Source organism: Pempheris klunzingeri, chromosome 20 (assembly GCF_042242105.1).
Source record: "Pempheris klunzingeri isolate RE-2024b chromosome 20, fPemKlu1.hap1, whole genome shotgun sequence".
In the NCBI taxonomy this organism is placed as follows: domain Eukaryota; kingdom Metazoa; phylum Chordata; class Actinopteri; order Acropomatiformes; family Pempheridae; genus Pempheris; species Pempheris klunzingeri.
This window is the reverse complement of record NC_092031.1, coordinates 17,682,208-17,696,144: the sequence shown is the minus strand read 5'-3', so window position 1 is coordinate 17,696,144 and position 13,937 is coordinate 17,682,208. Positions and strand designations below refer to the sequence as shown.

General features: G+C 41.7%; 2 protein-coding genes and 1 long non-coding RNA gene across 4 annotated transcripts; 1 reads left to right on the top strand and 2 right to left on the bottom strand.

Moving 5' to 3' along the window:
* Positions 1-1,157: 1,157 nt before the first annotated feature.
* On the bottom strand, positions 1,158-10,558 carry fdxr (ferredoxin reductase). The gene is made up of 12 exons (XM_070852189.1): positions 10,425-10,558; positions 9,909-10,012; positions 8,261-8,356; positions 6,736-6,858; positions 6,492-6,605; positions 6,247-6,348; positions 5,139-5,246; positions 4,267-4,351; positions 2,791-2,990; positions 2,542-2,713; positions 2,289-2,462; positions 1,158-1,541 (listed from the first exon to the last, which is right to left on the bottom strand). Exons 1-12 carry the CDS (start codon positions 10,504-10,506, stop codon positions 1,411-1,413), a joined length of 1,491 nt encoding a protein of 496 aa, XP_070708290.1. The 5' UTR covers positions 10,507-10,558; the 3' UTR covers positions 1,158-1,410.
* On the top strand, positions 10,464-12,470 carry LOC139220122 (uncharacterized). The gene is made up of 3 exons (XR_011585749.1): positions 10,464-10,667; positions 12,019-12,214; positions 12,357-12,470. It is a non-coding gene; the product is annotated as an uncharacterized lncRNA (long non-coding RNA).
* LOC139220121 (uncharacterized) lies at positions 11,478-13,695 on the bottom strand. Of its 2 annotated transcripts, XM_070852191.1 has the most exons (5): positions 13,557-13,695; positions 12,254-12,619; positions 12,045-12,166; positions 11,892-11,956; positions 11,478-11,666 (listed from the first exon to the last, which is right to left on the bottom strand). In XM_070852191.1, the coding sequence occupies exons 1-5, from the start codon at positions 13,630-13,632 to the stop codon at positions 11,636-11,638; spliced, it is 660 nt and encodes a 219-aa protein (XP_070708292.1). In that variant the 5' UTR covers positions 13,633-13,695; the 3' UTR covers positions 11,478-11,635. The 2 variants fall into 2 exon arrangements, with proteins under 2 accessions (XP_070708292.1, XP_070708293.1); XM_070852192.1 differs by having other exon boundaries at positions 11,478-11,956; positions 12,045-12,164.
* Positions 13,696-13,937: the final 242 nt, after the last annotated feature.

Genomic DNA, 13,937 nt, shown 5'->3' with positions numbered 1-13,937 from the left:
TTGGTTACCACGTCTGTAGCACTTTAACACTGCTGGTTTTTAGATAGTCTGACTGCATCAGGGTACTGTAATGGTGACCAGAGATGGATTTAATTCCAGGTCTGAAGTTACAGATATTTTTCCTGCTGTGAGTTGTTTGAAACATCCAAATCTTCACTGCAATAGAGCCTAAATGGCTGCAGATAACTTGCTCTATTTCAATGATACCATCCTACATTTAACATACAAAAAACACCTGCCACAAAGCAAATAAGCATCTTTCTCAAATTGGTGAATTACTTCAAGCAGCACTTCAACATAACTTGTATGTTGCACCTTGTATCATACAGTTGTATCTTCTCTGATGATGATGTGCAGTTGATGAAAGGAAACGTCTGCTGACAACTTAGTGAATAAAAATAGGTTTATTACAAAAAGATCAGTTGTCTAACAGGCACCATGGAAACCTTGGAAGACGCTAAGCCAATTCTAGGAACAGACTGCGTAACCCCTGGCCGAATCTGCTGTCTCCCGAGCCAATTCTCTGGTCATTCTTTATACCATTTGACCATCTGGCTTTCATCAATATAACAGCTCTGTTCTTTGTTTTAGGGGTAAAGGAATATATCAGAAGCACACCATCCCCCTGTATCTAGAGAAGGGGCAAAGGTCAGATCACCCCTGCCTAGGTCATGCAGTTCCCAGTCTGTCTGTCTTGTACCTTTCTGTGTGGAGTGCATTACCCCCATATGATACAAGGTGCAGGAAAAGAGCACAGGTCATTATCCAGAACAACACTTATCCAGGCCATTTGTTCATGCTGCTGCCATCAGGTAAGCACTATGGCAGCATCAGGGCACACGCCACTTGTTTTAAAGACGGCTTTCATCCTTTAGATAGTAAGACTGGGTACTATGGCTACACGGAGAGCACTTGTTATCAGGATCAGCTCAGTTTGTTTTGGTCTTGATGATCGGTGTATAAACAAATTTATATGAATAAAATGTTACGTTAATTATTAATTATTACGATCTAGGCCACCACGGGACATCGCAGCTGATAAACGAATGGCAGTAAAAAAAAATGTATGTAGCAATGGGAAATACTCCTCCAAGATAGAAATAAAACAATATAAGTCCCATTTTATTTTGCATTAAATATATTCAAGACAAACAGGATAGTATGATACATCTCATTATATGAAGTGTGAATGTATAAAACATTTTTCAGTCACCGCATAATTTTAAATGTTACAGTTCAGTAGGTTGATTAATAATAGCATCCATTAGAAGGAAAATACAAATTAGGTCCATGCTGAGTGCTTCAGGTGTCAGTCAGTCAGTCAGTCACTGAGGTATTAGAACAGCTACTTATTCTATGGCACAACAGTTACTCACTGTCCCGTGTTCCCCTGTAAACACTCGTCTTCAGTCACTTGTGAGCCACCTGCAGCATTTCATCCACAGCCAGTAGTTTTTCTCTGGGTTTTCCAGTGGCTTCACCCCTCCTCACCTCCACGCTGTCAATCTTCTCCCAGTCAGAGAAACTCACTGGTTTCACTCCTACAAATGATAGAATACAAACTACATTTGACTGTAGCTTGATGGCATTTTTCAAAGAACATCATATGCAGTAAAGGGTAGACGGCCTGTACTTGTATGGAGCCTTTCTAGTCTTTTCGCCCACTCAAAACGACGACCCACTCTACCTTTGAGCCACAGCCACCCCAGTGTGGCCCAATCAGTGTGTTTGACTAAATGAAACATTAGTGTTGGCACAATAGATTTGACTGTAGAAGTGACCAAATAGTGGATTTTTTGGATATGAAGCACCTCAGGAATGGATTCTTGTTGAAGTGTCCAGCTGTAGCTTGAACGAAGATGAAAAACTTGATCAGAACCAGGATACTCGTGCACATGGAAAAGCTCTCTCTGTTTTCAGTGTTGACAAATGTTAGATGGTGCACGTGGAATTTTTCGGCATTATAATGTGAATTTAATCATTAAACCATTCTGTGCAGCATTATGCACTCGGTGGCCACTTTATCAGGTACACCTATGCATCTGCTCATTGACACAAATATCTAATCAGTCCATCAAGTGGCAGCAGCTCCACGCATACAAGCGAGCAGATGTGGTCAAGAGGTTCAGAACAAACATCAGAATGGGGGAACAACTGTGATCTAAATTGAGTGTGGAAAGATTGTTGGTGCTATTTCTAGACTAGTGGTTAAACAAACTCAGGTTAGTCAACAGGGCTCAACAGGAGGTGATGAAAGGACCAAAAAAAAAAAAAAAACAGTACAGTACCTCTCTTTTCCAGCAGTGCGCTGATGCTTTGAGAACCAGGCTTGGCAGCAGATACGTCCAACGTTCCCGAGTCCATGTCCTCCACCACCGACCGTGCGGTGTCAAAACTATTGTTCATGGTGGTGGCTATCACCCCAGTGGGGCCTGTTTTCAGCCAGCCACTACAATATAGACCTAGAAATAAAGATGGACTCACTACATTTTTTCAGATAATGTTTTCCTTAGAAGGGTCCTAGCTTGCCGTGTTGTTTACCTGCAGCTTGTTGAACACGGCCCATGTTGTTCGGGACGATGGCTTTGCTGGAGTCAAACGGCACCGATGGATCTATGGGGAGGCTCTTGTAGCCGATACTGCTGATGACCAGGCCACAGGTCACGTCCTCCACCTCTCCGGTGAGCACAGCACGGGCTCCCTCACCTGAACCCTGGTCACACAGACGTAACCAAATTAAAGTAGCCCAGTGCACTAAGGCTTGGGTTTTAAAATCCAACTGCTGTTTACCTCCAGCCTGTTGACTGCCAGCCGGATGCCAGCTGTTCTGTTGTGGTCGGGGTCGGCCAGGATTTCAATGGGGCTCAGAAAGAATCGAAAGCCCCAGACGCGGGAGGCCTTCTCCCGTCTCTCCTGCTCCGTCTCCCCTGGGGGCTCCAGAGCCGTCTTCAACATCAGCTCAGTCAGACGCTTCCTGGGCCTCGGTATATCTGACACAGCACAGACGCTTATGATTCAGATGATCTGTCTGCTTTGAGATCCTTTCTGGTCCTAAATGTTTTTCTTCATTTGACATTTTAAGTAGTTGCATTTGCCATTTTGAATGACTGTGTGCATACTCACGTCCACATTATGTTCTTATTTTCTTTTATATATATTATAACCAATCTTGATATTTGGATGTTTGAAACAAAACAAAACAAAATGATACTGGCCAATATTAATGAAATAAATAAACACGTAATATGAACAAATAATCTTGATATGAATCCCTTTTAAAATTATGATCACAGGCTGCTGTTGCTGTAAACACGCATGACCATGTGGGCCATTTTAGAAAACATAGGAAAAGAGTGTAGATGTGCAAATGACATGTGAATGTACTAAATACAAGTCATCAAAAACACATACAAGGATCTACACACCCACACTACTGACGAAAATAACAGAAGCCTCAACCCTCTGTTGTGAAAACTGCAATGCTTTCTCTTGTAAAAACATAAATTTCCTGTAAGTGCACCCTTCTGATGTGCTGCTGTAACCACGGACACCGCTAATGTCATCATTGACAGTGCACATTTAGAGGCACTGAAAACATCTTCTGTCTAATAACATCCTTCACTTACTGCTTACCATGTTTCACAGAGATGAGATCATGGTTCTCATAATTAGCCTTGAACGGAGGCAAGGAGACCGTTATCTCTGTGAGCCTGAACTTGCTCTGCAGCATCCTGCCAGCCCAATGCCATTTCTGCAGCAAGGACGAGGGCCGGCTAAGGGCTCATCAGGACGATGACGCAGTCTTCTCTTAACACCGGTCTCACACAAGCTCAACAGTTTCCATTCACCTCAACATATGCGCTATAGGTCTCAATAGGAAGTGTTCTGCCTGTTAACCACAGCACGCTTTCCTTCCTTCCTTGTGACATTTACAGATGTGTCTGGTTTAGTCAAACATGCATCGCTTTATAAGTCATGCTTTGAACATATATAGCGATTTTACATGCGCTGTACTGCTAGTTTGGCAAAAAAGGAGACCCCTGACATGTCTTTTTCTGTTGTATTGCCTGGAATAAGTCAGTCACTGTACGTAGCGTATTGTATTGCCTCAATTCAAAATGTGAAATGTCCTGCTTGTAAGGTCTTAGTGTGACCTGAAGGATGATAAAAACCAATGCACATCTCCCCATTTACTTGGTTCAGAACAGACTGATGAGGCCAAAAATGGAAGCGCCATACTCAAAAAGATAAAATGTTATTTCTTACCTTTCAGAGCCTCTCTCACACCCTCAAAATCAGCCGCCACCATCTCAGGTCTGGTGTCTGGAAGGTTCACCATTTCTCGAACCTCCTGCAACACATGGAGAACATAGCAGGGGTGGCTGGACAAGAAAATCACTGAAACCTACAAGAACGTGTCTTTATTGTGAAGGATTTGGACTTGTTTAGAGGATAATTCTGGTTCACTACAACTCATTTTCATAGTTTGGGCCATCATTTCTATCAGTTATGGTAGCATTGTACTCAACACAGCAATTTCAGAGATATGGGGTCAGATTGCTACAGGGAAGTCCCACAGGGCGACACAAGCAGTTTCATGTTCTAAACTAAAGTAGTGCTCTCCACCACAGGTAGTGGTACTCCGCTGGGTACTTCTGCAGTTACTGCAGGGTACGTGGAGAGGCAGAGTGGAGGAGCTCAACTAACTTTAAAAAACTATATATATTAATCATGATTTGATGATAAAACTGTATCTACAAATTTATGAGAAAAGCCAGCATATAAGGATAATATATTGCGGTGATGTTGATTATTAGTTAATTTTCTGTCACAACAAACTAGCAGATACAACAGGCCGACTGCACAGCACACACCTCCAACCTCAGGTGTAACACCGTAACACCGTACTGTGAGCAGTCGTATGTGTAACGCTGAATAGATTTGATACAGATACACCCTGCGGTCGGTTCATGTGCTGCACTTGTAATTACTTTGGTTGCTTGGTGTGGTTTAATGAAGGTCACATTACAAAACATCTGGGTTGTGGTTGGAGGAGCTGCGCTGAAAGAGAAACATGATGGTTGCAGCGGAAAGACATACCAGCGATAGTAGTACAGTTTGTCTCTTGTGACACACACCTTTATTGTGCAGGCGACCTGTATGGGTCCTCTCCTGCCAACAATCAGCACCCTGCGGACCTTGCTCTCCGCCAGAGCCTCCAGGGCCGGCTGTGTGATATCTGTCTTCTGCAGAAAAATAGAACCCATTTCACAGTCTCTTCAATAACAACATTTTCCTCCTGACCAGTGGATTCTGATGGGTTGTTAAGTTAGTTAGTTAGTTCTTTATATTCTGTCTATATTGAGTGTTAGTATGTGTATTTTGGTAATTTTCAACAGAAACCGCCGCTGGTGTCATTGTCCTTAAATTTACTGCTGAAGAAGTGAAAGTTCTGTAGGAGGCATTCTGAGTAAACATGGGGCTCAACCTCACAAACCAGTTCTTTTTATTCAAAACAAAAAGCTGTGGACTGCAACACTACCATTAACGTGTGTGTGTGTGTGTGTGTGGGCGTGTGGGTGCGGCTTTACACGCAAGATCGTGTTGTGTGGCTGCTTTGCTTTTATACATTTATCTCTACATTGTTATCTTAACCCTTCAGAGTCTGGGGTAAAACAGCGTTTTTTTACTACTTTTCATTTTACCTTTGTGTTTCCCATTAAAACTGCTTAGCTTGCCTTTCTTTGTGTCTTTCTTTTCAGCACAACCTCACCTATGTGATTCTACAAGTATTTATTTATTTTGACATAATATATGGACACACTGTATGTAAAAGTGCAAAAGAAACACAAAATCCGAGTAGGAACTAGTTGGATCTTTGGAGGAGCGGGGGTCTGCGCGGACACCTCCTCTCGTTCGTCTTCACGCGCAGCATCCACTTCATCCTCTGAAAGGAGTCTTCCTCAGAATCAGAACGTTCTTCCCCAGATTCAGCATCTTCTAACTCGTAGAAGAGCTGTAGTGCGCGACTTCAGCTCTTCATAAATTTAGTCTTAATAGGCCGATCGTCAAAATTCAAACACTTGTAAAAAGTTTGAAGTGTCCGCTTTCCAACAGTCTTTGAATTGAACATCTGCGTGCTTGTGTCACAGCTTTACGTTTTCAAACGTGCGACATGTGACTTTGACGCCGTGTGGCGGCCCTAGACTCCGAAGGGTTAAATAACCAAGGCTGTGTGTTTCTCACCTTTAAAATGTCAATGGGAGACAGCAGGATTCTGGCTACATCCAAGGCTACGTTGCCTTGTCCCAGAACGACTGCTGTGTCACAGCTCAGGTTCGGGCTCAGCTGATTGGGAAAGATGAGAGAGAGAGAGACACTGGGATTAGAAAAGACTAGAAAAACATGACTGATCTGATTTTTTTTTTTTAAACACATGGCAACATCCACTTGAATCATTGGAAACATTTACTTGATTTCCACAGTCTAACCTCTCGACAGTTGGGCAGCCCATTGTACCAGCCCACAAAGTCTTTGGCAGAGTGCACACCAGCCAAGTCTTCTCCTGGGACTCCCATTCTCCTGTTTCCCTCCGCTCCGTAGCTCTACCATGTGCACAAAAAACGAGCCAAAGCAGACACGATACACGAGGATGCTTGTGCACGCGTCATGTGGACAAGTTTTATGAAAAAGGTGATTTTACTCTGCGGACTGTGTGTGTTTCCATGTTCTCACCAGCACGACTGCATGGTAGGCTTGCTGCAGCTCTTCAACGCTCACATCCTTCCCCACATTCACATTACCGAAGAAGCTACAGCGTGAATGTTTGGCCGTCTGTGTGAATGTGTTGATGACGTTCTGAGAAGAAAAGATCAGAATTATCAAATCAAAGTCTAAAAACATATACATATATATCTTACATTGAAATCCAATTAGACTGATTTGGCTGTAGGTACAATTGAGCCCCTTTAATGAAAAATACAAGTTAATGCATTTTATTTTTTCAGGACCAGTGTTGCTAGGGCAACATTATTAATAGTCCGAGCACCTTATCTAGAGTTAGTTACTCAAATGTCACTTTCAGTTTTTGTCCAACTTTAAATTAAATTACATCATCATGAAAAATTGGGTTACAAAGTGGAACGATTTCATCACTCCGCTGATACTGTGACACTTTTGCTTTCCAAAGCCATTGTTCTGCGTAAGACAGGCAGCAGCACATAAACCATGAGAAATCTAAAGTGGGAAGTCAGGTTTCTCTCGTCCCGTCTCATCAAAACTGGGTGAAGTGTAGGAGGTCAGATTGCAGTTACAAAGTTGCACAAGTGCATGTCAACACACTGAATGACATCAAACTGGTGGAGTGCCTATTAAAGTGACAGTGCATTCCAAACCACTGCTGGCTATAGTTTCTCATATAACAGAGTTGTAGAAATATTTGTGTCCAACTCTTTCTATAGAAAGCAATTAAGTGTATTTCCCAAACTGTATTTCTTAGAAGTATTGTGGCAGCATGGAAGACTATTAAAAAAGATTTTTCTTTATTTTGCATTTTGAGAATAAAGTCAAAACGTTGTGACTACAGTTAAAATACTTGTTGTACTTGTTGTTACTTGTACATGTTGACTTTATTTACTTTTGTACTTTTTGTCCCCCCCATTTGTCTTCACCAAGCATGTTCAGTGTTTCATTTTCTCTTGGGAATTTTTCAGAGCTTTACTTCTGGGCTGCCATTCACATTCAGGCACTGGTTTTCAAACCCATAAGCTGTTCACTGTTCTTTGGTCACACACTCTATCGTAAGTTTCCCTTTGATGTCATAACTAATTCCTTTCTGTTCACCACACACTACTTGGACATGTTTCCATTATTAAGTGGCTGTTTTCGATGATTGGTGCCAGGGAGATTCCACACAGGCCAGAAAGACTGGTGCGAAAACTGACTGTGAAACTATCCTACATCACACGCTCTTTCAAAGATGTAAAAAAACAGGTTTGTCTTAGTTCAGGTTTTGTGCAAATTTTCCAACCGTTATAACCAACACTACTAACAATAACTGGACTACTGGTGAAGTCTTACTTTCATTGTGGCTCACGCTGTATTACAGTTGACCACAAAACCTGCAGCCTGCCTCCAAAGTTGCAAAACTAACTCAGTGGCTACTTTAAAATCTCCTGAGAGCCCTGCTCTTATACTGTAAATACCCAAATAGTGTAAAGCAACTATCTGTTCTTTGATATATCAACACAGGAGTAGAAACCTTGACTTCAGGATGATCGGGGGCCACCCCGAACCGGACCAGGCCGAAGGGGACCGGCAGCCGCTCGTAAATGTCCACCTCAACATCTTGACGTGCCTGATGGGACGAAAACGAAAGAGGCACAACGTGTGAAATGGATCATTTTGAATACATGCAATGATTGGAAAGTCTCCTTGTGAGACCATGACCCTTCAGGCACAGTTACAGGGTCCTGATGTAGTGTGTGGGTTTTGTGTGTAATGCTAAGTAGCAAATGTTAGCATGAAAATAAACTAAACTTGTTGATGATGAGTATAGCAAACATTATATCTACTGAAAATCAGCACGCCAGCATCGTCATTGGGAACATGTTAGCATGCAGGAGTTTGCAGTTACCTCAAAATAACACAGTGCCTGAGGAGAGCCTCGCACAGCTGCTAGCATGGCTTTAGACTCTTGATCTTTTTATACATTAAATCCCAGTGAAGAGAGAAAACACAATGCGAGACAAAATCTAGGAGGAAATGTACAAAATCACACACAGGTATGATCATTACACGGCAATTAAACTTGCGAAACGGGATCTGTGATGGATCATTATTGTTCTGATGGTGATGATGTGCCCAAATTTGTTCTGTTGTCTGTTCTGCAGTGACTTACAATAAAAGTTTGTCTCGTGTTGAATTGTGTTCTGTATTTACTGGAAAATGTTAATAAAAACTTGAATTACCATTGAAAAACGAAACAAAAAAACATCGAAGAGCAAAACTGCTGCATTTACAGGCAATATTTAGAACGTATTGCCATTTTGCACAGAAATGCACATAAACCTGAGATCACCGTGTACTGACAGAGGCAGGGGACTCAAAAATACCACCGTTGCTTGGTGGTCTGCAACCTATTTCCTGTCCCATTTATAACATGCCTGTGGGGGTTAAAAGGCACCAAAGCTGCAGTAACAGAGCTCGAACTATTAGGATGTGCACACCCTTTTTGTTTGTCTGATTTGTTCAACATGAGCCTGAAGGCTAAATGATTGAAGCTGCACTTTGTGCCAAAACTCTACACCTTCACAAAAGAACATTTTGTTCCTGGAATATGCTGGAAGGAAAAGTTTCTTTTGGCCAAGCTGAAAAGTCTTAAACTTAACTGCATTTAGAATAAGTTAAGTGATCCAAAACATCATTAGAAACATACCAATAATAAAAAAAAAAAGTGCACTGCATTGCCACTGTTACAGACTTGTTATAGACTGGAATCATTATGTTATAACAGTTCTCTAGAAATTAATGCAAAGATATAAAGACAAAATGTAATATGGTGAAGAAGATGTAAAAGTTCTGCAGAAATAAAAAAAAGCGCAGGTACAAGACCATGATACCTTAGTAGGACTAGAAAATAATATAAAACATACCTTGAAATCATATAAATTTGCAAGTGGCCTTATAAATAAACCTTCTTTTAAAACCATGGTAGCAATCTGTGGACTGCTTCATGGCAACATGGGATTTCATTCTAATAAATCATTATTATTATTATTATTATTGTTCAGATTATTTGGCAAACAAACAAAAGCAGGAATGGAGTACCTTCGTGAGTAAGGTGTTTAATTCACGTGTGGTTATTTTAATAAGACTGCATTCTCCAGCAACGGCAGAACAGGAAGTACCTTGATCAAATGCTGCGCCGTGTAGAAACCTGCAGGACCGCCTCCCACTACACACACCTTCGGGCTGCAAGAGGAAAAGGGAGCGCTTCCACACGCATTTACACCTACACAATCAGTAAGAGATGGATTTAAAGTAGACAGGAAAAGCCAGCCAGACAGGAAGTCACCAGGCGAGTTTATGAGCAGCAGCCCGGGTAGATGTGACCACTGTCGACATGTGAAAGACTGGCATTAACTTTTATAACTTTATATTTTACTAATATAAGACCTGCTAGCTATATTGGGCATATGCCGAATTGCCAAGTGAAGTCACATTGTTAAATATTTTGCACATCTTCAAGCAAGTCTGTAGCTTTGTCGAAAGACAACGTAGACAATCAATAAATGACGAAATTTTGGACAGGGTTTTTGGCGTGTGCTGCCTCCATACTGTGAAAAGTAACGCTCAACGCTACGTACAGTATCAAGCATTAAATCCAGCAGGGTGAACACAGGAGTGGCTTTAGGGTGCCTCACCATCATAAAGTCGACTTATCCATCTACTTCTTCCTGAAGTCCACAGCTTTAGCCTGGAAAACAGCAGCTTCTGGCCGCTCATCTTTCCCTCCTGGCTAAAGGCAAGCTTGTCTGACTTTAAACCATGAAATAGTTCAGTCCACTGTGTCCACTTGTTTTCCTGGTATTTGATAAGCGGACCTACTTCGCTGGCTCTCTGCTGTGAGTTTTGGACAGCCCGCAGGACTGGGAGCAGGAGCCAAGGTGAAAAACGTTTATCTTTTTGCAGGCTGCGTGTCCTCCACTAGTTGGCTAACAGACTCTGGGAGCTAACTGCTAGCTCACTGATGCTAACACCACACGTTAGCTACATATATACATTATGAAGAACCGCGTTTGTTCGACGATACAAACACCAACTTTATCACACAGTTTCAGTAATATCACCAAACCAGACTGTTTTCAAGGCTGCACATTGTGTTACACCAGCAACAGTCCGCGGAACACCGACAATTCGGTCAAAGGTTCCACACGAACATTAGCTCGTTTGGCTAATTTGTATGTGAGCTAATTTGCTTTGGGATATCCCACAACAACTGGCACTGTGCCGTAGAGTGTTTTGTACAGTAAAGACATGTAATGTGAATGCTATTATGTATATTTTGTGTATATTATGTGTGTGTGTGTATATATATATATATATATATATATATATATATATATATATATATATATATGTGTGTGTGTGTGTGTGTGTGTGTGTGTGTATATATATATATATACACACACACACACACACACACACACACACACACACACATATACATACATACATACATACATACATACATACATATATATATACACACACACACACACACACACACACATATATATACACACACATATATACACACACACACACATATATATATATATATATATATATATATATATATATATATATATATATATATATATATATATATATATATATATATATATATAATCAGTAATGAACAGAAAATATCCTAGTTTTAATGAACACATCACATCAGACTTTGAAAGTTTGTAAGTTCAAAATCACTTTATGAGACACACAGGAAACGCAGAAGAAGACTCGACAGGTCAAGCCAGCGTGTCACATACACACAGCAGGATAACAACAATGTGTTGTCTGCAGTTTTTCTTCGCGAGCTCTGCTCACATGCATCACACCTGTACACCCCACATCAGCCAGGATGTGGTAGCTCAATCACTTTTCTGCAAACAAAACACAAATTTGTACATAAAAGGAAATGAAAAGCAGAGAAAAAAAAAGTGAGACATCTTTCCAGGGTTGAGCAAAAACGTCTCAATCATCCGATACAAATGTTCTGTGTTCATCACATTGACTCTTAGCATTACAGAATTCCCCTGAAATCCAGAGTCTCTGTAGATGTGATTAAGTAGGGGCAATGTTGAGCTCTCTGATGATGGTAGACATGCCTGTCAGACGGCCTGTCAGGTCTGGATGGTGTCACAGCTCCGGTCACTCTTAAGCGCCGTTCAAACTGTTGAAACACAAAGAAAATGTTATATCTGAAACATGTCAACATTGTCTTTTTGAGAGCAGGTCCGTCCGCTTGCAGCAGAACTCACTGTTTTGCATCTCGCGATCAGTGCTGCGATGAAGACGAACAGTACGAGAGTTAATGCTGTCACGCTCGAGGTGACCAAGATGAGATCCCAGCTGTGGTTGCTGCATTGCTGAGGAGCCCTCTCTGTGAGGAGAAGTGGCAGAAGAGGACGGTTAAATCGAGGACAAAAAGGTTTGTGCTGTTTGAGCTGTAACAATTGCTTCTCCCCACCTCTGATAATGATAACGGTGCCATTGCTGGACAGGATTTCTCTCTTCTCCTTCTCTGAGTTGAAGTAATTCCACCTGCAGTAATACATGTCTGTGTCCTCCAGCCCCAGCAGAGACAGGCGCAAGGTGAACCCATAGCCCTCCCGGATCTGCTGGTCCCGACTTGCGTGAATTCGGCCTGTAAACTCGGGAGCTATGTTATTCCTGGTGACTTGTCCGTTGTCTATGGACAGGTACACGATGCTCCTGTCGCTATGGAAACGCCTGTGCAGGGAGAATCCCATCGGATCAGACCGAGATGTGGAGCAGGTGATCTCGGCAGTGGAGTTGACTCTCATTTGACTGATGTACAGGGGGCTTTGTAAAACTGTTGGGGAGAGATTGACTGTCAGTGATTGCATCACATCACCAGCTGCAGCTCATGATGTCTGCGCAGACGTGTCGATCAATTCAGACACCAAAGCTGAAGCAGAGAGCCTAGGGAGAGCTTATAGATGCCTCCAGACAGCGGTGGGAGGTAACAAAGCGCATATAAGTACAATTCAGAGGTACTTTACGTGACTATTTCCATTTCATACTGCCTTCATACTTCTGCTTCATTACATTCCAGAGGGAAATATTGCACTTTTCACTCCTTTACCTGACAGCTTTAGTTACTGCTTACTTCTTAGATCAAGAGCTTACATAACATAATAATTTGATAAAATGCAATGCTTATATAAAGATTAAACCAGTTCCCAAGCTTTTCGGCTTGTGATTGGTTACAGTGATGTAGGGTCTAGTTGGACACTTCAGGTCAGGCTTCTTTTATGGTTTCATTTAAATTTAAATGTTTTGAGGGTCAAAATATCCAATAATTCACAATAAGCAATGATTAAAGAAAAGTTTAAAAGAATGAACATACATTTGTGTGGCACTACTTTGTGTTTTCCTCTCTCCCTTTCCTCAGAATCGTCTTAGTGGGAACCTTTAGCTGAACTATCTTCACCTTTAATAATAAAATGCTAACATGAGTCATAGGGGACAGTTTTCTGCAGAATGACCACCATTACTTTTTATACATAAAGAACATTTTGCTGATAAAATTATAATTTTATAATTATAAAAAGATACTTTTTGCAGTGGAAAAACCATCTGCACTTTTCTACCACTGTTTTATGAGGCCAGGGCAAAAACAGGATGAGGCTGCAAACAAACAGGAAAAGATGACTCAGACTCACCCTCGAAGACGTCCTCTTTTTTTTAGTCTTAAACCAAAAACTTCATCCATTTTTTGCACTAATTTATCGCTCACACACACTCACCTTCCATGGGGCTGAGCGTTGCCTCAGCAGGTATGCAGAGTAATCCCAGCACACAGCTCCACCAGTGGCCTGCCATCCTGCGAGCTGGGTGGCAGGCGGGCTACTGCAGACTCAGCTCAAGACGCAGCAGCACTGACTGACAGACAGGCCGACTGTCACATGAGTGTTTAAAAACAGCAGCGTGGTGCACAAAGGAAATGTGACTGTCACACTTGTTACTTGATGTTTATCAGCTGTGTGTGTGTGTGTGTGTGTGTGTGTGTGTGTGTGTGTTGTGCTGCATCAGATCAAGGATGTGGAAGTCCTGTTTACTTACAAAACTTTATTCAAAGACATGTTCCATCTACCCACACAATATAATCTGCATTAGTCACTTCTTCA

What these genes read in the sequence shown, in the direction of transcription:
- LOC139220121 (XM_070852191.1), bottom strand. Translation starts at nt 13,632, where the DNA reads ATGGCAGGCCACTGGTGGAGCTGTGTGCTGGGATTACTCTGCATACCT. An exon ending in AACGCTCAGCCCCATGGAAG is followed by an intron (nt 12,620 to 13,556) that starts GTGAGTGTGTGT and finishes TCTCCCCAACAG; the next exon opens with TTTTACAAAGCCCCCTGTAC. An exon ending in CCTGACAGGCCGTCTGACAG is followed by an intron (nt 11,667 to 11,891) that starts GCATGTCTACCA and finishes TTTTGTTTGCAG; the next exon opens with AAAAGTGATTGAGCTACCAC.
- fdxr (XM_070852189.1), bottom strand. Translation starts at nt 10,506, where the DNA reads ATGAGCGGCCAGAAGCTGCTGTTTTCCAGGCTAAAGCTGTGGACTTCA. An exon ending in CCGATCATCCTGAAGTCAAG is followed by an intron (nt 6,859 to 8,260) that starts GTTTCTACTCCT and finishes TTTTCTTCTCAG; the next exon opens with AACGTCATCAACACATTCAC. An exon ending in GGCTGCCCAACTGTCGAGAG is followed by an intron (nt 6,349 to 6,491) that starts GTTAGACTGTGG and finishes TTTCCCAATCAG; the next exon opens with CTGAGCCCGAACCTGAGCTG.